Source organism: Hyperolius riggenbachi, chromosome 12 (assembly GCF_040937935.1).
Source record: "Hyperolius riggenbachi isolate aHypRig1 chromosome 12, aHypRig1.pri, whole genome shotgun sequence".
Lineage (NCBI taxonomy): Eukaryota > Metazoa > Chordata > Amphibia > Anura > Hyperoliidae > Hyperolius > Hyperolius riggenbachi.
In genome coordinates, this window is record NC_090657.1 from 223,071,900 (window position 1) to 223,094,711 (window position 22,812).

General features: G+C 49.4%; 1 protein-coding gene across 1 annotated transcript in view; it reads left to right on the plus strand.

Moving 5' to 3' along the window:
* Nucleotides 1-22,812, plus strand: part of LOC137541430 (F-box and WD repeat domain containing protein 10B-like) — a 60,832-nt gene that overhangs the window by 10,682 nt on the left and 27,338 nt on the right. The window contains exons 4-7 of the mRNA XM_068262712.1: nt 544-663; nt 750-859; nt 14,327-14,530; nt 15,774-15,895. Coding sequence (XP_068118813.1) covers nt 544-663; nt 750-859; nt 14,327-14,530; nt 15,774-15,895 — 556 coding nt within the window. The remainder of the gene's footprint in view (nt 1-543; nt 664-749; nt 860-14,326; nt 14,531-15,773; nt 15,896-22,812) is intronic.

The window sequence follows — 22,812 nt, forward strand, 5'->3', positions numbered from 1 at the left end:
CGTGGTTCAGCATTAAGTATGGCTACCGCTTGAGGAAAAAAGCTGTTCCTGTGTCTGGAGGTTTTGGTAGTGATTGACCGGAATCTTACTCCTGAAGGCATGCGCTGGAAGATGGAGTGAGCTGGGTGAGAGGGGTCAGAGGCAATTTTGGTTGCTCTTTTTCTGCACCTGCTAGTGTAAAGATCCTGCACGGAAGCTACAGCCAATTATCCTTTCCGCTGTTCGGATGATGCGCTGCAGCCTCACCTTTTCTAATGCTGAGCAGGAGCCGAACCATACAGTCATAGATGATGTTATGGTGGATTCGATGATTGCAGTGTAGAACTGCACCATTACATTTTGAGGTAGGCCAAACTTTTCAGCTGCCGTAGATGGTAGTGTAGAACTGCACCATGTACTATCTACGGCAGCTGAAAAAGTTTGGCCTACCTCAAAAACTAATGGTGCAGTTCTACACTGCAATCTGTTGCGCTTTCTTGACAATAGTGGCATTGTTGTTGTCCCATTTTAGGTTCCCTGCTCAACAAGTCTTTATCTTCCCAGGGAACTTCCTATAAAGGCGTGAGCGTCTCCTACGCCAAAAGACAACCCATACCAGTGCCGAAAATAGGAGAAGATGGCAACACTCTGCCCAGGCTGGAGAAGTATTACAAAGATGTCAAAGTGAGTGGAGACTGTTCTCCGATATGCTGATTAGTGATTTGCATGTGAATAATGAGTGGGCGTGGCTTTTCTTTATGTGTCCTCAGGCAGGGGAGAGCCTGGAGGTGGCGTATGCTGAGACAGAGACAGAGATGGTGATTATGGAGGAGAGGAACCTCTTCTGTGGATCTTATAACGTTCTCATCCTCACAGGACAGTAAGTGCAAGGCAGCAATATTGGAGTGCGTGTGTTGGAGTACACACCTTTATGTGCACATACAACTGGCCTGTAGATGGCACTGTTCTACCTGCATTAGATTATCTAGACTGCTGTGGGTCACTGGTTCCTGTTCTGCCTGACTGGAGACATGAAGAAAGCAGGTGAATGCTGTAAATAAGCCCAGTTTCAGTAATTCTTCATCTGTGACTACTGAACACAACACTTTTTAAGTCCAGTTTATCGGGAGTCCTGACACCGAAATGAAGTCCAAATAAAAGTTAGTATTTACTCATTTAGAAGTACACGGTGGTGTATGGAAGACCGGCCCGTCCGCCTGCCAGGAGTGCACATATACAGGCAGACGCTGGCCAATCCCCGTGTCTCTGCTTTGTGTAAGGGCTCTGCCTCTGGCACAGGTGACCTGGGTTCAAATCTCGGCTCTTCCTATTCAGTAAGCCAGCACCTATTCAGTAAGGAGACCTTGGGCGAGACTCCTTAACACTGCTACTGCCTATAGAGCGCGTCCTAGTGACTGCAGAGCTGGCTTACACTGCTGCTGCCTATGGAGCGCCCCCTAGTGGCTGCAGCTCCGGCCTAACACTGCTACTGCCTACAGCACACCCCCTAGTGGCTGCAGCTCTGACCTAACACTGCTACTGCCTATAGAGCGCCCCCTAGTGGCGGCAGCTCCGGCCTAACACTGCTACTACCTATAGAGCGCCCCCTAGTGGCTGCAGCTCTGGCCTAACACTGCTACTGCCTATAGAGCGCCCCCTAGTGGCGGCAGCTCCGGCCTAACACTGCTACTACCTATAGCACGCCCCCTAGTGGCTGCAGCTCCGGCCTAACACTACTACTGCCTATAGAGTGCCCCCTAGTGGCTGCAGCTCTGGCCTAACACTACTACTGCCTATAGAGCGCCCCTAGTGGCTGCAGCTCCGGCCTAACACTGCTACTGCCTATAGAGTGCCCCCTAGTGGCTGCAGCTCTGGCCTAACACTGCTACTGCCTATAGAGCGCCCCCTAGTGGCTGCAGCTCTGGCCTAACACTGCTACTACCTATAGCGCGCCCCCTAGTGGCTGCAGCTCTGGCCTAACACTGCTACTACCTATAGCGCGCCCCCTAGTGGCTGCAGCTCTGGCCTAACACTGCTACTGCCTATAGAGTGTCCCCTAATGGCTGCAGTTCCGGCCTAACACTCCTACTGCCTATAGAGCACCCCCTAGTGGCTGCAGCTCTGGCCTAACACTACTACTGCCTATAGAGCGCCCCTAGTGGCTGCAGCTCCGGCCTAACACTGCTACTGCCTATAGAGTGCCCCCTAGTGGCTGCAGCTCTGGCCTAACACTGCTACTGCCTATAGAGCGCCCCCTAGTGGCTGCAGCTCTGGCCTAACACTGCTACTACCTATAGCGCGCCCCCTAGTGGCTGCAGCTCTGGCCTAACACTGCTACTGCCTATAGAGCGCCCCCTAGTGGCTGCAGCTCTGGCCTAACACTGCTACTGCCTATAGAGCGCTCCCTAGTGGCTGCAGCTCTGGCCTAACACTGCTACTACCTATAGCGCGCCCCCTAGTGGCTGCAGCTCTGGCCTAACACTGCTACTGCCTATAGAGCAACCCATAGTGGCTGCAGCTCTGGCCCAACACTGCTACTGCCTATAGAGCGCCCCCTAGTGGCTGCAGCTCCGGCCTAACACTGCTACTGCCTATAGAGCGCCCCCTAGTGGCTGCAGCTCTGGCCTAACACTGCTACCGCCTATAGTGCGCCCCCTAGTGGCTGCAGCTCTGGCCTAACACTGCTACCGCCTACAGAGGGCCCCCTAGTGGCTTCAGCTCCGGCCTAACACTGCTACTGCCTATAGAGTGCCCCCTAGTGGCTGCAGCTCTGGCCTAACACTGCTACTGCCTATAGAGCGCCCCCTAGTGGCTGCAGCTCCGGCCTAACACTGCTACTGCCTATAGAGTGCTCCCTGGTGGCTGCAGCTTTGGCCTAACACTGCTACTGCCTAAAGAGAGCCCCCTAGTGGCTGCAGCTCTGACCTAACACTGCTACTGCCTATAGAGTGTCCCTGGTGGCTACAACTTTGGCCTAACACTGCTACTGCCTATAGAGAGCCCCCTAGTGGCTGCAGCTCAAGCAATTTGAGTCCGCCAGGAGGAAAGCGCAATTAATATGTTCCTGGTCGCTCTCTACTTTGCCCCCCCCCCATCTTACCCTCACAATTTAATCACCCCAATCTTATCAGTAACCCTAGCCTATAGCTGTCAATATATACATTCACTTTTACCGACAGATTATTTCACTATGATTTGGATCTGGTGATTATCAACCACCCACATTGATCATATTTTCAATCAATCCGCGGCAAAAATGTATCAAAACTACGATCAAACAGTACATTGTTCAATTGGACACAGTGGTATAGAGGCGGTAGATCGGAGGCCCGTAGTATTGCACTGAAACACAACTGTAATATGATTATTCTCTGGTGACATGCTGCTGCATTACGATTATTTTCATGGGGGGGAGGCGCCACAGGTTTCCTGGAGTGACAAAATGCCCAGAGGCGCCCTTGCTGCCGTTTGTGGCCTCCTGCCATATGGGTAACACTCTCATACAGCTGCCAGTGCAGGCGACACAGGCTACCATAGACCCGGGGAGGCCACACACAGCAGGGATTGGGTGACTATTAACGGTACAATATTCCTCAGATGCGATCATTGGATCAGATTTTACGATTTAATTGTACAGAAAACGACTCAGTATGTGGAGAAAATTAATGTGAAACGATTCTATGGTCGACGGGAATACAGAATTTTGTTGGTCGGATTACTGGATTTTATGATCGTATCTGAAGAGAGTAGGTGCCCTAATCTGTCCGTTTATGGGAGCTATCGATAATTTCAATGATCGCATCTGAGGAAAATATTGCACCGTTCATCATGGACACCTTAAGGCCTCTTGCACACTACATGCAATTCCCATTTTTTATCTGATCCGATTTTTGATTCTGATTAGAAAACGTAACAGCATGCAGTTCTTTTTAAAGCGGAATCCAAAATCGGATCAGATTTAAAAAGATTGTAATCTCATATAGTGTGCAAAAGGCCTAAGAGGGGCACGGGGGCCGGCGTCGGTAAACTCGCACTCACGGTAGTGTAAAGTTTACTACCGCTGGCACGCAGGAGACAGCAGGTGTACCAGGAAGTCCAGTTTATTTAAAGGGTACCAGAGTCAAAATCACCTAGAGAAATGGAGGGAGCAGGAATATTCTGTGACCTGTCCTCATGCTCACTGCTCCCCCTTCTACTCTCTGCCCCCGCATTATACCTAAATGCACCTCCGGCAGACTCTTGCCGGAGTCGGGCACTACTGCGCAGGCGCTGGCCGGACTGCACGCATCCTATAGTGCGTCCATGGCCAGGAGCACTGCGCGCATGTGTATGACCTCATACGCGCGATGTCATACGCATGCTTAGAGCGCTTCCGGCCACAGGGCGTGCCCGACTTCAGGAAGAGGCTGCTGGAGGGGCATTGAGCTATGATGCGGGGGCACAGAGGAGAACGGGGGGAGCGGCAGGGTGGCCACTTGCAGAACCGCAAAAAGGAGGACATCACACCCTGAAAAGGAGGACATCGTACTGAGCGTGCCAAAAGTGGGCATGGTCAAGCATAAAGTGGGCGTGGTCATGGGTGGGGCCAAATATACATGACCTTAGCAGTGGTGTAAATGGTCTGCCGGTGAAGTTTGAGCTCTGCCATAGTGTAGCCCCCAAAAATAGATGTAATCTGACAGCATTTCACCAAAAAGACACGTAATCTGGTAAAAGTTCCTCCAAAATACAGATAATATGGCAGTGGTTCCCCCAAAATAGACAATGTGGCAGCAGCAGTTCCCCCCAACATACATATAATCTGGAAGCAGTCCCCCAAAATACGCAAAACCTAGCAGTGGATCACCCAAAATACACGTAACACCCAAAATACATATAAACTGGCAGCAGTGGTCCCCCAAACATACACAATCTGGCAGCAGTTCCCCAAAATACGCAAAATCTGGCAGCAGCCGTGCCCCTAACATACATAATCTGGCAGCGGTTCCCCAAAATACACTTAATCTGTTAACAGCGGTTCCCCATAAACACACATAATCTGACAGCAGTTCCCCCAAAATAGGTACCCCCAGAATAGGTAGCCAGGTCTATAGGTGTCCCCAGTATAAGTAGTCATGAGTATAAATGTCCCCAGAATAGGTAGCCAGGTGTATAATGTCCCCAGAATAGGTAGCCAGGTCTTTGGGTGTCCCCAGAATAGTTAGCCAGGTCTATAGGTGTCCCCAGTACAGATAGCCAGGTGTATAGTGTCCCCAGTATATGTAGCCAGGTCTATGGGTGTCCCAAGTATATGTAGCCAGGTCTTTAGGTTCCCCCAGAATAGTTAGCCATGTGTATAGGTGTCTCCAGTACAGATAGCCAGGTGTATAGTGTCCCCAGTATATATAGATAGGTCTATAGGTGTCCCCAGTATATTTAGCCAGGGCTATGGGTGTCCCAAGTACATGTAGCCAGGTCTATAGGTGTCCCCAGAATAGTTATCCAGGTGTCCCCCGGCAGGAGGGGCGAGCTCAATGAAGGGAGAGCGGTAGGTACAGCAGTGTGAAAGGGAGGACAACTCCCCCCCCCCCTTCCTCACCTTTGGGCCCCCCCCTTCCTCGCGCTCCCATCTAGAACTAAAGTTTTGGGGTGGCTGGCAGCAGGCGGGACTTACCTTGCCTCCTTCCACAGCGAAGCAGTAGTGATGTCCGGTTCATGAGTCATTTGAGCCTGTTCTTTCCTGTGATCCGACTCATCCACTGAGCCGAATCAGTTCAGTGGATGAAACAGGAACTGCAGCTGCACACTCCTGTCTCATCCACTGAACTGATTCGGTTCAGTGGATGAGTCGGATCATTAAACTCACAGGAAAGAACAGGCTCAAATGACTCATGAACGGACATCATTACTCAGCGCTTGGAGCGAGGCAAGGTAAGTCCCTCCCACCGCCAGCCACCCCAAAACTTTAGTTCTAGAGGGGAGAGCGAGGAAGGGGGAGCCCAAAGGTGAGGAAAGGGGGAGGGGATATGTCCCCCCTTTTCCAGTGTGCCCACCGCTTCCTCTTCTCTGCGCTCTCTCCCTCCACACAGCCCAAAAAGGAGGACATCTGGCTGTCCGTCCTGGCCTTGCGCCTGACGGAGGCCAAGCAGTCTAAAAACCGGACTGTCTGGCCTAAATTCGGACGGATGGCCACCCTAGGGAGCTGGAGGCATCAGGACAGGTCACAATATACATCTGCTTCCTAGGTTATTTTGGCTCTGGTATCCTTTAACCTGTAGTAAATCCTACGCCGCACTTGTGGCTGTCTAAGCCTGATGCGGTGTAGGATTTACGCCACCTGCCATTTTCGCTCCCGCTGCGATCGTGTGTTACCCGAGAGGGGAGATTAAGCTGTCATATGACAGCTGACATCTCCCCTCAGTGATCAGGAGCCATCGTTTTTGGCTCCTGATCACATGATCGCTATCAACGCCGGTGGATCATAGTGATCATTATTAGAGCTGCAGCAGTAAGGAGGAAAGAAGAGGATCCACTCACCTTCCTGACGTTCCCCCTGCGATCGGCTCTCCGCTCGGCCAGGGCCGGTTCTAGCTACAATGGGGCCCTGGGGCAAGAGTAACTGCGGGGCCCCCCTAATACCCCCCAACCAAATCACCCCCAGGGCCCCTGAGCTGGCTGCCAAGCTTGATCTAATTCTCCTCCTCCCATCACACAATATCATCAGGTATACATCAATTGTACCCTAAAAAGCATTTTTGAGGTTCCCATTAATCACCTTCTCCTTTTGCTATACAGAGTAATCACACAGCATCCCCACTCTTATGGGTCACCATACCTGGAGGAGAGGAGGGGCACCTTTGGGGGGCCCTACAGGCTCTGGGGCCCTGGAGCAATTGCCCCCTTTGCCTCTATGTTAGCACCGGCCCTGCTCTCGGCGTCCCTGCTCGCTCTGACGTAGGTTTTAGGTCCTGGCTTGATGACGTCATCAAGCCCCGACCTGGAACTTAATGGCAGCGTGAGCGAGGATGCCGACCAGAGCGGAGAGGGGTAGAGCTGCTCATCACTAGAGCCTGGGAGGTGCGTAGAAGCTGCTGCCAATATGGGGGACACCTAGCTACATGGGGGACACTATGCTCGGCTAGCCCTACTAGGGATCCGGCTGCCTGACCCCCCCAAACACGCCCCCCCCCCTTCAGCAAAGATGCCTGGTCCTTAAGGGGGGTTAGGCAGCCGGTCCCCAAAGGGTTAAGCCAAGACCAAACAGAAATAGGCTTTTCTTCAGCAAACGGCAGCAATACAAGTAAATCAAAACAACTTACTTCAGCTTTGTAGAGAAATCTCTCAGAGCAAACTTCTAGTCCAGAAAACAGGCCAGTGTTTGGGAAAAAAACGGATAAGTCCAGCAAGCTGTCCACTCTGTAATCACAGCTCAGTCAGGAGGCAACACACATCCACCTTACAGCACACCTGCTGCAATCCTAATCAGCTCGCCCCCAGCTCAGAACTCCAGATATCTGCTGTCTGGCTGCATTCAAAACCAGGCATGGACTGCGGGGGAACAGGGAGGCCCACCTGGTTACCTGCCTGCCCTGTTCCAGAGCTCCGGGCCCTGAAGAATCTAAACATAGCAACCGCCAACCGTTGGTCTCCCAGTAAAGTTAATTTTATAACTGATAAGTGAGAAAACTAAAAATGTAAAAGGTGCCCATACATCAGATGATGGGCAGATCAACCACGAGACAGATCTCTCTAAGATTTAACCTCACCAGAGATCTGTTGCCTGCCCATACATAACAGATTGATTCCCAATAGATTTCAACATGAAATCTATCAGATATCTGCCTAGGGACCCCACCTCCACCACCTGCCTGGCGCCCCCCACCCACGGTGTGCCCCTCCTCCCCCCCCAAGTGCACTAGCTCTGCAAATTCTCACTACTCCCACAGTTTTCTGCCATCACCCAAGTCTGCCCTTACCACGAAAGCTGTACTACGTGGCGTGTGTACCACGTGACATCACATACGCGCCTGGTGCCACTTGCTACAGGCACTCGTGGTAACGCTGGACATGGGGGGGAGGGGGGGGGGTGACGGTGGAAGAGCCCAGTACTTGGGCCAACACACAGGTGAGTATTTACAGACCACGGGCACCAGGGTGGACATTTAACACTTGGGAGGACAGCGGCTGGGGATCCATTGCGTACGTCGGTCATTACAATATTGCTCGAAATTACAGCATTGTTTTCCAGCATGACTGATTTCAGCCTGAAATTGATCCGATTTTCATTTGTTTAAAAAAATATTTAATCGGATGGTCCATCCAGGGCCGGGCCGAGGCATAGGCTGGAGAGGCTCCAGCCTCAGGGCGCAGTGTAGGAGGGGGCGCACAATTCATTCAGCTGTCATTCCTAGTTGTGCATGAAGCAGAAAGAAATAAGAAAAGGGGATACATAGCAGTGACTGCAAGCCAGATAACTAGATATTAAGGTGTTGGGGAGGTTGTGGGCCCTGTGGCGCCTCTTAGTCTAATAGCAATCAGTGTGTGACGGCTGAGGTGGGAGGGATGGAGGGGCCTCTTAGTGTAATAGCAATCAGTGTGTGACGGCTGAGGTGGGAGGGATGGAGGGGCGCACTTTGGTGTCTCAGCCTTGGGTGCTGGAGGACCTTGTCCCTGCTCTGGGTCCATCAGACGCAAAATCGGTAGATGTATGTATCACCAACTTTATTTTAGTACTGAATAGTAAGAAAAATACAAATGTAACACGGCCATCCGGAGAGGGTGGCAGCTCCTCCCAAAGCAGGCAGCGTCTGAATGACTATCAGCATAGGTGCAATAACATGACAGCAGGGAGAGGTGGCAGCTCCTCCCAAAGCAGGCTGCGTCTGAATGACTACCAGCATAGGTGCAATAACATGACAGCAGGGAGAGGTGGCAGCTCTTCCCAAAGCAGGCTGCGTCTGAATGACTACCAGCGTAGGTGCAATAACATGACAGCAGGGAGAGGTGGCAGCTCCTCCCAAAGCAGGCTGCATCTGAATGACTACCAGCATAGGTGTAATAACATGACAGCAGGGAGAGGTGGCAGCTCCTCCCAAAGCAGGCTGTGTCTGAATGACTACCAGCATAGGTTCAACAAGACAGCAGGGAGAGATGGCAGCTCTTCCCAAAGCAGGCTGTGTCTGAATGACTACCAGCATAGGTGCAATAACATGACAGCAGGGAGAGGTGGCAGCTCCTCCCAAAGCAGGCTGTGTCTGAATGACTACCAGCATAGGTTCAACAAGACAGCAGGGAGAGATGGCAGCTCTTCCCAAAGCAGGCTGCGTCTGAATGACTACCAGCATAGGTGCAATAACATGATAGGAGGGAGAGGTGGCAGCTCTTCCCAAAGCAGGCTGTGTCTGAATGACTACCAGCATAGGTGCAATAACATGACAGCAGGGAGAGGTGGCAGCGCTTCCCAAAGCAGGCTGTGTCTGAATGACGACCAGCATAGGTGCAATAACATGACAGCAGGGAGAGGGTGGCAGCTCCTCCCAAAGCAGGCAGCGTCTGAATGACTATCAGCATAGGTGCAATAACATGACAGCAGGGAGAGGTGGCAGCTCCTCCCAAAGCAGGCTGCGTCTGAATGACGACCAGCATAGGTGCAATAACATGACAGCAGGGAGAGGTGGCAGCGCTTCCCAAAGCAGGCTGCGTCTGAATGACTACCAGCATAGGTGCAATAACATGACAGCAGGGAGAGGTGGCAGCTCTTCCCAAAGCAGGCTGCGTCTGAATGACTACCAGCATAGGTGCAATAACATGACAGCAGGGAGAGGTGGCAGCTCCTCCCAAAGCAGGCTGCATCTGAATGACTACCAGCATAGGTGTAATAACATGACAGCAGGGAGAGGTGGCAGCTCCTCCCAAAGCAGGCTGTGTCTGAATGACTACCAGCATAGGTTCAACAAGACAGCAGGGAGAGATGGCAGCTCTTCCCAAAGCAGGCTGTGTCTGAATGACTACCAGCATAGGTGCAATAACATGACAGCAGGGAGAGGTGGCAGCGCTTCCCAAAGCAGGCTGTGTCTGAATGACGACCAGCATAGGTGCAATAACATGACAGCAGGGAGAGGGTGGCAGCTCCTCCCAAAGCAGGCAGCATCTGAATGACTATCAGCATAGGTGCAATAACATGACAGCAGGGAGAGGTGGCAGCTCCTCCCAAAGCAGGCTGCGTCTGAATGACTACCAGCATAGGTGCAATAACATGACAGCAGGGAGAGGTGGCAGCGCTTCCCAAAGCAGGCTGCGTCTGAATGACTACCAGCATAGGTGCAATAACATGACAGCAGGGAGAGGTGGCAGCTCTTCCCAAAGCAGGCTGCGTCTGAATGACTACCAGCATAGGTGCAATAACATGACAGCAGGGAGAGGTGGCAGCTCCTCCCAAAGCAGGCTGCATCTGAATGACTACCAGCATAGGTGTAATAACATGACAGCAGGGAGAGGTGGCAGCTCCTCCCAAAGCAGGCTGTGTCTGAATGACTACCAGCATAGGTTCAACAAGACAGCAGGGAGAGATGGCAGCTCTTCCCAAAGCAGGCTGTGTCTGAATGACTACCAGCATAGGTGCAATAACATGACAGCAGGGAGAGGTGGCAGCTCCTCCCAAAGCAGGCTGTGTCTGAATGACTACCAGCATAGGTTCAACAAGACAGCAGGGAGAGATGGCAGCTCTTCCCAAAGCAGGCTGCGTCTGAATGACTACCAGCATAGGTGCAATAACATGATAGGAGGGAGAGGTGGCAGCTCTTCCCAAAGCAGGCTGTGTCTGAATGACTACCAGCATAGGTGCAATAACATGACAGCAGGGAGAGGTGGCAGCGCTTCCCAATGCAGGCTGTGTCTGAATGACGACCAGCATAGGTGCAATAACATGACAGCAGGGAGAGGTGGCAGCGCTTCCCAAAGCAGGCTGTGTCTGAATGACTACCAGCATAGGTGCAATAACATGACAGCAGGGAGAGGTGGCAGCGCTTCCCAAAGCAGGGTGCGTCTGAATGACTACCAGCATAGGTTCAATAACATGACAGCAGGGAGAGGTGGCAGCGCTTCCCAAAGCAGGCTGTATCTGAATGACTACCAGCATAGGTGCAATAACATGACAGCTGGGAGAGGTGGCAGCGCTTCCCAAAGCAGGGTGCGTCTGAATGACTACCAGCATAGGTGCAATAACATGACAGCAGGGAGAGGTGGCAGCTCTTCCCAAAGCAGGCTGCATCTGAATGACTACCAGCATAGGTGCAATAACATGACAGCAGGGAGAGGTGGCTGCGATTCCCAAAGCAGGCTGGATCTGAATGACTACCAGCATAGGTGCAATAACATGACAGCAGGGAGAGGTGGCAGCGCTTCCCAAAGCAGGATGCATCTGAATGACTACCAGCATAGGTGCAATAACATGACAACAGGGAGAGGTGGCGGCGCTTCCCAAAGCAGGCTGCGTCTAAATGACTAGCAGCAAAGGCGCAATAACATGACAGCAGGGAGAGGTGGCAGCTCTTCCCAAAGCAGGCTGCGTCTGAATGACGACCAGCATAGGCGCAATAACATGACAGCAGGAAGGAGTGGCAGCGCTTCCCAAAGCAGGCTGCGTCTGAATGACTACCAGCATAGGTGCAATAACATGACAGCAGAGAGAGGTGGCAGCTCCTCCCAAAGCAGGCCGAGTCTGAATGACTACCAGCATAGGTGCAATAACATGACAGCAGGGAGAGGTGGCAGCTCTTCCCAAAGCAGGCTGCGTCTGAATGACTACCAGCATAGGTGCAATAACATGACAGCAGGGAGAGATGGCAGCTCTTCCCAATGCAGGCTGCATCTGAATGACTACCAGCATAGGTGCAATAACATGACAGCAGGGAGAGGTGACAGCGCTTCCCAAAGCAGGCTGTGTCTGAATGACTACCAGCATAGGTGCAATAATATGACAGCAGGGAGAGGTGGCAGCGCTTCCCAAAGCAGGCTGCGTCTGAATGACTACCAGCATAGGTGCAATAACATGACAGCAGGGAGAGGTGGCAGCTCTTCCCAATGCAGGCTGCATCTGAATGACTACCAGCATAGGTGCAATAACATGACAGCAGGGAGAGGTGGCAGCTCTTCCCAAAGCAGGCTGCGTCTGAATGACTACCAGCATAGGTGCAATAACATGACAGCAGGGAGAGGTGGCAGCTCTTCCCAAAGCAGGCTGCGTCTGAATGACTACCAGCATAGGGGTAACAAGACAGCAGGGAGAGATGGCAGTTCTTCCAAAGCAGGCTGCGTCTGAATGACTACCAGCATAGGTGTAATAACATGACAGCAGGGAGAGGTGGCAGCTCTTCCCAAATCAGGCTGCGTCTGAATGACTACCAGCATAGGGGTAACAAGACAGCAGGGAGAGATGGCAGTACTTCCAAAGCAGGCTGCGTCTGAATGACTACCAGCATAGGTGCAATAACATGACAGCAGGGAGAGGTGGCAGTGCTTCCCAAAGCAGGGTGCGTCTGAATGACTACCAGCATAGGTGCAATAACATGACAGCAGGGAGAGGTGGCAGCTCTTCCCAAAGCAGGCTGCATCTGAATGACTACCAGCATAGGTGCAATAACATGACAGCAGGGAGAGGTGGCTGCGATTCCCAAAGCAGGCTGGATCTGAATGACTACCAGCATAGGTGCAATAACATGACAGCAGGGAGAGGTGGCAGCGCTTCCCAAAGCAGGATGCATCTGAATGACTACCAGCATAGGTGCAATAACATGACAGCAGGGAGAGGTGGCGGCGCTTCCCAAAGCAGGCTGCGTCTAAATGACTAGCAGCAAAGGCGCAATAACATGACAGCAGGGAGAGGTGGCAGCTCTTCCCAAAGCAGGCTGCGTCTGAATGACGACCAGCATAGGCGCAATAACATGACAGCAGGAAGGAGTGGCAGCGCTTCCCAAAGCAGGCTGCGTCTGAATGACTACCAGCATAGGTGCAATAACATGACAGCAGAGAGAGGTGGCAGCTCCTCCCAAAGCAGGCCGAGTCTGAATGACTACCAGCATAGGTGCAATAACATGACAGCAGGGAGAGGTGGCAGCTCTTCCCAAAGCAGGCTGCGTCTGAATGACTACCAGCATAGGTGCAATAACATGACAGCAGGGAGAGATGGCAGCTCTTCCCAATGCAGGCTGCATCTGAATGACTACCAGCATAGGTGCAATAACATGACAGCAGGGAGAGGTGACAGCACTTCCCAAAGCAGGCTGTGTCTGAATGACTACCAGCATAGGTGCAATAACATGACAGCAGGGAGAGGTGGCAGCGCTTCCCAAAGCAGGCTGCGTCTGAATGACTACCAGCATAGGTGCAATAACATGACAGCAGGGAGAGGTGGCAGCTCTTCCCAATGCAGGCTGCATCTGAATGACTACCAGCATAGGTGCAATAACATGACAGCAGGGAGAGGTGGCAGCTCTTCCCAAAGCAGGCTGCGTCTGAATGACTACCAGCATAGGGGTAACAAGACAGCAGGGAGAGATGGCAGTTCTTCCAAAGCAGGCTGCGTCTGAATGACTACCAGCATAGGTGTAATAACATGACAGCAGGGAGAGGTGGCAGCTCTTCCCAAATCAGGCTGCGTCTGAATGACTACCAGCATAGGGGTAACAAGACAGCAGGGAGAGATGGCAGTTCTTCCAAAGCAGGCTGCGTCTGAATGACTACCAGCATAGGTGCAATAACATGACAGCAGGGAGAGGTGGCAGTGCTTCCCAAAGCAGGCTGCGTCTGAATGACTACCAGCATAGGTGCAATAACATGACAGCAGGGAGAGGTGGCAGCTCTTCCCAAAGCAGGCTGCGTCTGAATGACTACCAGCATAGGTGCAATAACATGACAGCAGGGAGAGATGGCAGCTCCTCCCAAAGCAGGCTGCGTCTGAATGACTACCAGCAGAGGTGCAATAACATGACAGCAGGGAGAGGTGGCATCTCTTCCCAATGCAGGCTGCATCTGAATGACATCAGCAGAGGTGTACAGAGCCCAATTATAGGCAGGGTACACATCCTGCATTCAAAGCAGATGCTCCAATTACCATAATGGAGGACGTTAGCTTCCAAAAACAGTTTGCATGTAGATTGTTCTGTACTGAACCCTTCCACCGCGATGAGGCTATCAGGGTCCTGTAAGGGACCCTAACCTCTAACTTATTACCAAATAAGCATAGTGTGAACATGGGAGAAACTGGCCATAAAATGGTTTACACCTTAGGAGAGAGATTATGATTGTGATTATGTCTGATGTATAGTCCCGGTCACATATATCTCACACACATCTCTTTGTCGTCACTCAGAGGGGATCCGCACAGAGTCATCCACTTCGATGGCGGCCGGCTGGTGGCGGCAGGATCCACAGACAGGAAGGTGAAGCTGTACGATATGGTGGAGATGGCGCAGGCCCCGCCCCTTATCCAGGGGCACTCCGGGAGCATTCGCGTTGTGCGGCTGTGCGAGGACAGAGGCTTTGTGTTCAGCGGAGGGTTCGATCTCAGTATCAGGTGAGAGAAATATCTGCTTCTTACCCACAATGCACCTAGCTGGTGGACGCAAAGTCACTGATGATATCCCGCGTCTCTGGGGATGAGAATACGAGTAATGCCGAAAACCTGCCCTGCAATGATTATACAACATCTGCTATAATGTAACAAAACCTTGCAGCCCTGGGTCATATCAAGACATGGCTGAGAAGGCAATAAATTAACAGAGGGGTGACACTGGATAAGGCTCAACACACACCATACAATCTTGGTTGTTCAATCGTACCACTTTCATGTAGTATAAGAGCTTATCCAGTCAATCATTAAAGGTATTTTAAATCTGTTGGCCCTTATACTACATAGATTTGGTAAATCTGTACAACCAAGATTGTATGGTGTGTGCTGAGCTTAAAGTGAACCTAAAGTGAAGTAAAAAAAAATGAGATTAACTCACCTGGGGCTTCCCTCAGCCCCCTGCAGCCAATCGGTGCCCTCGCAGCTCCGCTCCGATGGTCCAGGACCCGCCGGCGAACACTTCCGGTTTGGCCGTCACCGGCCGACAGGCATGGGAACGCGAGTGATTGTTCGCGGTCCCAGACTGTATATCGCCCCCTATGCTGCAATTGCGGCCTACTGAGGAATGACAGATTATATGATTGTCTGAAGAGAGGGGGCTAAGATTGCAGTTGAAGATGTGGAGCATACAGCTAGTTTACTATCAGTACAAGCACAGAGTAGCAGCTTATACTGTACATACTGGAGGCAGCAGAGACCAGCACACTCTGCAACTAGTTTACTATCAGTACAGACAGAATAAAAGCTTATACTGTACATACTGGAGGCAGCAGAGATCAGCACACACTGCAGCTAGTTTACTAACAGTAGAGGCACAGAGAAACATTTTATACTGTACATACTGAAGGCAGCAAAGATCAGCACACACCACATCTAGTTTACTATCAGTACAGGCACAGAGTAACAGCTTATACTGTACATACTGTGGGTATCAGAGATCAGCACACACTGCAGCTAGTTTACTATCAGTACAGGCACAAAGTAACAGCTTATACTGTACATACTGGAGGCAGCAGGGATCAGCACACACTGCAGCTAGTTTACTATCAGTAGAAGCACAGAGTAACAGCTTATATGGAGAGTATAGGTACTGCAGTTATGCATGTTGTCTGTATCTCTGGAGTGTCCAGCGGTGTTGTATCACCCCTTGCAGGAGAGGAGCAGCATATCACTGTACATTCTTTTGCAGGCAGTGGGATATACACACAGGGGTCTGCCTTCACATTTTCCATGGTCACATGAAGACCATCACATGCCTGGATGTGCAAGAGGACCTCCTGCTGTCCGGAGCCAAGGACGGCCATGTCAAAGGTGAGCTGCAACACTGAAACACATAATGACTTAGAGGTCCTGTAGTGACATATAGCAGAATGCAGTAAGGAGGCCCTGTAGTGACATATAGCAGAATGCAGTCAAGAGGCCCTGTAGTGACATATAGCAGAATGCAGTAATGAGGCCCTGTAATGACATATAGCAGAATGCAGTAAAGAGGCCCTGTAGTGACACATAGTAGAATGCAGTAAAGAGGCCCTGTAGTGGCATATAGCGGAATGCAGTAATAAGGCCCTGTAATGACATATAGCAGAATGCAGTATAGAGGCCCTGTAGTGACATAGTGGAATGCAGTAAAGAGGCCCTGTAGTGACATATAGCAGAATGCAGTAAAGAGGCCCTGTAGTGACATATAGCGGAATGCAGTAATGAGGCCCTGTAATGACATATAGCAGAATGCAGTAAAGAGGCCCTGTAGTGGCATATAGCGGAATGCAGTAATAAGGCCCTGTAATGACATATAGCAGAATGCAGTAAAGAGGCCCTGTAGTGGCATATAGCGGAATGCAGTAATAAGGCCCTGTAATGACATATAGCAGAATGCAGTAAAGAGGCCCTGTAGTGACATATAGCGGAATGCAGTAATAAGGCCCTGTAATGACATATAGCAGAATGCAGTAAAGAGGCCCTGTAGTGGCATATAGCGGAATGCAGTAATAAGGCCCTGTAATGACATATAGCAGAATGCAGTAAGGAGGCCCTGTAGTGACATATAGCGGAATGCAGTAAAGAGGCCCTGTAGTGACATATAGCGGAATGCAGTAATGAGGCCCTGTAATGACATATAGCAGAATGCAGTAAAGAGGCCCTGTAGTGACATATAGCGGAATGCAGTAAAGAGGCCCTGTAGTGACATATAGCGGAATGCAGTAATGAGGCCCTGTAATGACATATAGCAGAATGCAGTAAAGAGGCCCTGTAGTGGCATATAGCTGAATGCAGTAAAGAGGCCCTGTAGTGACATATAGCAGAATGCAGTAAAGATGCCCTGTAGTGACATATATCAGAATGCAGTAAAGAGGCCCTGTAGTGACATATATCAGAATGCAGTAAAGAGGCCCTGTAGTGACATATAGCAGAATGCAGTAAAGAGGCCCTGTAGTGACATATAGCAGAATGCAGTAAAGAGGCCCTGTAGTGACATATAGCAGAAGGCAGTAAAGAGGCCCTGTAGTGACATATAGCAGAATGCAGTAATGAGGCCCTGTAATGACATGTAGCGGAATGCAGTAAAGAGGCCCTGTAGTGACATATAGCAGAACGCAGTAAAGAGGCCCTGTAGTGACATATATCAGAATGCAGTAAAGAGGCCCTGTAGTGACATATATCAGAATGCAGTAAAGAGGCCCTGTAGTGACATATAGCAGAATGCAGTAAAGAAGCCCTGTAGTGACATATAGCGGAATGCAGTAAGGAGGCCCTGTAGTGACATATAGCGGAATGCAGTAAAGAGGCCCTGTAGTGACATATAGCGGAATGCAGTAATGAGGCCCTGTAATGACATATAGCAGAATGCAGTAAAGAGGCCCTGTAGTGACATATAGCGGAATGCAGTAAAGAGGCCCTGTAGTGACATATAGCGGAATGCAGTAATGAGGCCCTGTAATGACATATAGCAGAATGCAGTAAAGAGGCCCTGTAGTGGCATATAGCTGAATGCAGTAAAGAGGCCCTGTAGTGACATATAGCAGAATGCAGTAAAGATGCCCTGTAGTGACATATATCAGAATGCAGTAAAGAGGCCCTGTAGTGACATATATCAGAATGCAGTAAAGAGGCCCTGTAGTGACATATAGCAGAATGCAGTAAAGAGGCCCTGTAGTGACATATAGCAGAATGCAGTAAAGAGGCCCTGTAGTGACATATAGCAGAAGGCAGTAAAGAGGCCCTGTAGTGACATATAGCAGAATGCAGTAATGAGGCCCTGTAATGACATATAGCGGAATGCAGTAAAGAGGCCCTGTAGTGACATATAGCAGAACGCAGTAAAGAGGCCCTGTAGTGACATATATCAGAATGCAGTAAAGAGGCCCTGTAGTGACATATATCAGAATGCAGTAAAGAGGCCCTGTAGTGACATATAGCAGAATGCAGTAAAGAAGCCCTGTAGTGACATATAGCGGAATGCAGTAATGAGGCCCTGTAATGACATATAGCAGAATGCAGTAAAGAGGCCCTGTAGTGACATATAGCAGAATGCAGTAAAGAGGCCCTGTAGTGACATATAGTAGAATGCAGTAAAGAGGCCCTGTAGTGACATATATCAGAATGCAGTAAAGAGGCCCTGTAGTGACATATAGCAGAATGCAGTAAAGAGGCCCTGTAGTGACATATAGTAGAATGCAGTAAAGAGGCCCTGTAGTGACATATATCAGAATGCAGTAAAGAGGCCCTGTAGTGACATATAGCAGAATGCAGTAAAGAGGCCCTGTAGTGACATATAGCAGAATGCAGTAAAGAGGCCCTGTAGTGACATATAGCAGAATGCAGTAATGAGGCCCTGTAATGAAATATAGCAGAATGCAGTAAGGAGGCCCTGTAGTGATATAGCAGAATGCAGTAAAGATGCCCTGTAGTGACGTATAGTAGAATGCAGTAAAGAGGCCCTGTAGTGACATATAGTAGAATGCAGTAAATAGGCCCTGTAGTGACATATAGCAGAATGCAGTAAAGAGGCCCTGTAGCGACATATAGCAGAATGCAGTAAAGAGACCCTGTAGTGGCATATAGCAGAATGCCGTAAAGAGGCCCTTTAGTGACATATAGCAGAATGCAGTAAAGAGGCCCTGTAGTGACATATAGTAGAATGCAGTAAAGAAGCCCTGTAGTGACATATAGCAGAATGCAGGAAAGAGGCCCTGTAGTGACATATAGCAGAATGCAGTAAAGAGGCCCTGTAATGACATATAGCAGAATGCAGTAAAGAGGCCCTGTAGTGACACATAGTAGAATGCAGTAAAGAGGCCCTGTAGTGGCATATAGCGGAATGCAGTAATAAGGCCCTGTAATGACATATAGCAGAATGCAGTATAGAGGCCCTGTAGTGACATAGTGGAATGCAGTAAAGAGGCCCTGTAGTGACATATAGCAGAATGCAGTAAAGAGGCCCTGTAGTGACATATAGCGGAATGCAGTAATGAGGCCCTGTAATGACATATAGCAGAATGCAGTAAAGAGGCCCTGTAGTGGCATATAGCGGAATGCAGTAATAAGGCCCTGTAATGACATATAGCAGAATGCAGTAAAGAGGCCCTGTAGTGGCATATAGCGGAATGCAGTAATAAGGCCCTGTAATGACATATAGCAGAATGCAGTAAAGAGGCCCTGTAGTGACATATAGCGGAATGCAGTAATAAGGCCCTGTAATGACATATAGCAGAATGCAGTAAAGAGGCCCTGTAGTGGCATATAGCGGAATGCAGTAATAAGGCCCTGTAATGACATATAGCAGAATGCAGTAAGGAGGCCCTGTAATGACATATAGCGGAATGCAGTAAAGAGGCCCTGTAGTGACATATAGCGGAATGCAGTAATGAGGCCCTGTAATGACATATAGCAGAATGCAGTAAAGAGGCCCTGTAGTGACATATAGCGGAATGCAGTAAAGAGGCCCTGTAGTGACATATAGCGGAATGCAGTAATAAGGCCCTGTAATGACATATAGCAGAATGCAGTAAAGAGGCCCTGTAGTGGCATATAGCGGAATGCAGTAATAAGGCCCTGTGATGACATATAGCAGAATGCAGTAAGGAGGCCCTGTAGTGACATATAGCGGAATGCAGTAAAGAGGCCCTGTAGTGACATATAGCGGAATGCAGTAATGAGGCCCTGTAATGACATATAGCAGAATGCAGTAAAGAGGCCCTGTAGTGACATATAGCGGAATGCAGTAAAGAGGCCCTGTAGTGACATATAGCGGAATGCAGTAATGAGGCCCTGTAATGACATATAGCAGAATGCAGTAAAGAGGCCCTGTAGTGGCATATAGCTGAATGCAGTAAAGAGGCCCTGTAGTGACATATAGCAGAATGCAGTAAAGATGCCCTGTAGTGACATATATCAGAATGCAGTAAAGAGGCCCTGTAGTGACATATATCAGAATGCAGTAAAGAGGCCCTGTAGTGACATATAGCAGAATGCAGTAAAGAGGCCCTGTAGTGACATATAGCAGAATGCAGTAAAGAGGCCCTGTAGTGACATATAGCAGAAGGCAGTAAAGAGGCCCTGTAGTGACATATAGCAGAATGCAGTAATGAGGCCCTGTAATGACATATAGCGGAATGCAGTAAAGAGGCCCTGTAGTGACATATAGCAGAACGCAGTAAAGAGGCCCTGTAGTGACATATATCAGAATGCAGTAAAGAGGCCCTGTAGTGACATATATCAGAATGCAGTAAAGAGGCCCTGTAGTGACATATAGCAGAATGCAGTAAAGAAGCCCTGTAGTGACATATAGCGGAATGCAGTAAGGAGGCCCTGTAGTGACATATAGCGGAATGCAGTAAAGAGGCCCTGTAGTGACATATAGCGGAATGCAGTAATGAGGCCCTGTAATGACATATAGCAGAATGCAGTAAAGAGGCCCTGTAGTGACATATAGCGGAATGCAGTAAAGAGGCCCTGTAGTGACATATAGCGGAATGCAGTAATGAGGCCCTGTAATGACATATAGCAGAATGCAGTAAAGAGGCCCTGTAGTGGCATATAGCTGAATGCAGTAAAGAGGCCCTGTAGTGACATATAGCAGAATGCAGTAAAGATGCCCTGTAGTGACATATATCAGAATGCAGTAAAGAGGCCCTGTAGTGACATATATCAGAATGCAGTAAAGAGGCCCTGTAGTGACATATAGCAGAATGCAGTAAAGAGGCCCTGTAGTGACATATAGCAGAATGCAGTAAAGAGGCCCTGTAGTGACATATAGCAGAAGGCAGTAAAGAGGCCCTGTAGTGACATATAGCAGAATGCAGTAATGAGGCCCTGTAATGACATATAGCGGAATGCAGTAAAGAGGCCCTGTAGTGACATATAGCAGAACGCAGTAAAGAGGCCCTGTAGTGACATATATCAGAATGCAGTAAAGAGGCCCTGTAGTGACATATATCAGAATGCAGTAAAGAGGCCCTGTAGTGACATATAGCAGAATGCAGTAAAGAAGCCCTGTAGTGACATATAGCGGAATGCAGTAATGAGGCCCTGTAATGACATATAGCAGAATGCAGTAAAGAGGCCCTGTAGTGACATATAGCAGAATGCAGTAAAGAGGCCCTGTAGTGACATATAGTAGAATGCAGTAAAGAGGCCCTGTAGTGACATATATCAGAATGCAGTAAAGAGGCCCTGTAGTGACATATAGCAGAATGCAGTAAAGAGGCCCTGTAGTGACATATAGTAGAATGCAGTAAAGAGGCCCTGTAGTGACATATATCAGAATGCAGTAAAGAGGCCCTGTAGTGACATATAGCAGAATGCAGTAAAGAGGCCCTGTAGTGACATATAGCAGAATGCAGTAAAGAGGCCCTGTAGTGACATATAGCAGAATGCAGTAATGAGGCCCTGTAATGAAATATAGCAGAATGCAGTAAGGAGGCCCTGTAGTGATATAGCAGAATGCAGTAAAGATGCCCTGTAGTGACGTATAGTAGAATGCAGTAAAGAGGCCCTGTAGTGACATATAGTAGAATGCAGTAAATAGGCCCTGTAGTGACATATAGCAGAATGCAGTAAAGAGGCCCTGTAGCGACATATAGCAGAATGCAGTAAAGAGACCCTGTAGTGGCATATAGCAGAATGCCGTAAAGAGGCCCTTTAGTGACATATAGCAGAATGCAGTAAAGAGGCCCTGTAGTGACATATAGTAGAATGCAGTAAAGAAGCCCTGTAGTGACATATAGCAGAATGCAGGAAAGAGGCCCTGTAGTGACATATAGCAGAATGCAGTAAAGAGGCCCTGTAATGACATATAGCAGAATGCAGTAAAGAGGCCCTGTAGTGACACATAGTAGAATGCAGTAAAGAGGCCCTGTAGTGGCATATAGCGGAATGCAGTAATAAGGCCCTGTAATGACATATAGCAGAATGCAGTATAGAGGCCCTGTAGTGACATAGTGGAATGCAGTAAAGAGGCCCTGTAGTGACATATAGCAGAATGCAGTAAAGAGGCCCTGTAGTGACATATAGCGGAATGCAGTAATGAGGCCCTGTAATGACATATAGCAGAATGCAGTAAAGAGGCCCTGTAGTGGCATATAGCGGAATGCAGTAATAAGGCCCTGTAATGACATATAGCAGAATGCAGTAAAGAGGCCCTGTAGTGGCATATAGCGGAATGCAGTAATAAGGCCCTGTAATGACATATAGCAGAATGCAGTAAAGAGGCCCTGTAGTGACATATAGCGGAATGCAGTAATAAGGCCCTGTAATGACATATAGCAGAATGCAGTAAAGAGGCCCTGTAGTGGCATATAGCGGAATGCAGTAATAAGGCCCTGTAATGACATATAGCAGAATGCAGTAAGGAGGCCCTGTAATGACATATAGCGGAATGCAGTAAAGAGGCCCTGTAGTGACATATAGCGGAATGCAGTAATGAGGCCCTGTAATGACATATAGCAGAATGCAGTAAAGAGGCCCTGTAGTGACATATAGCGGAATGCAGTAAAGAGGCCCTGTAGTGACATATAGCGGAATGCAGTAATGAGGCCCTGTAATGACATATAGCAGAATGCAGTAAAGAGGCCCTGTAGTGGCATATAGCTGAATGCAGTAAAGAGGCCCTGTAGTGACATATAGCAGAATGCAGTAAAGATGCCCTGTAGTGACATATATCAGAATGCAGTAAAGAGGCCCTGTAGTGACATATATCAGAATGCAGTAAAGAGGCCCTGTAGTGACAT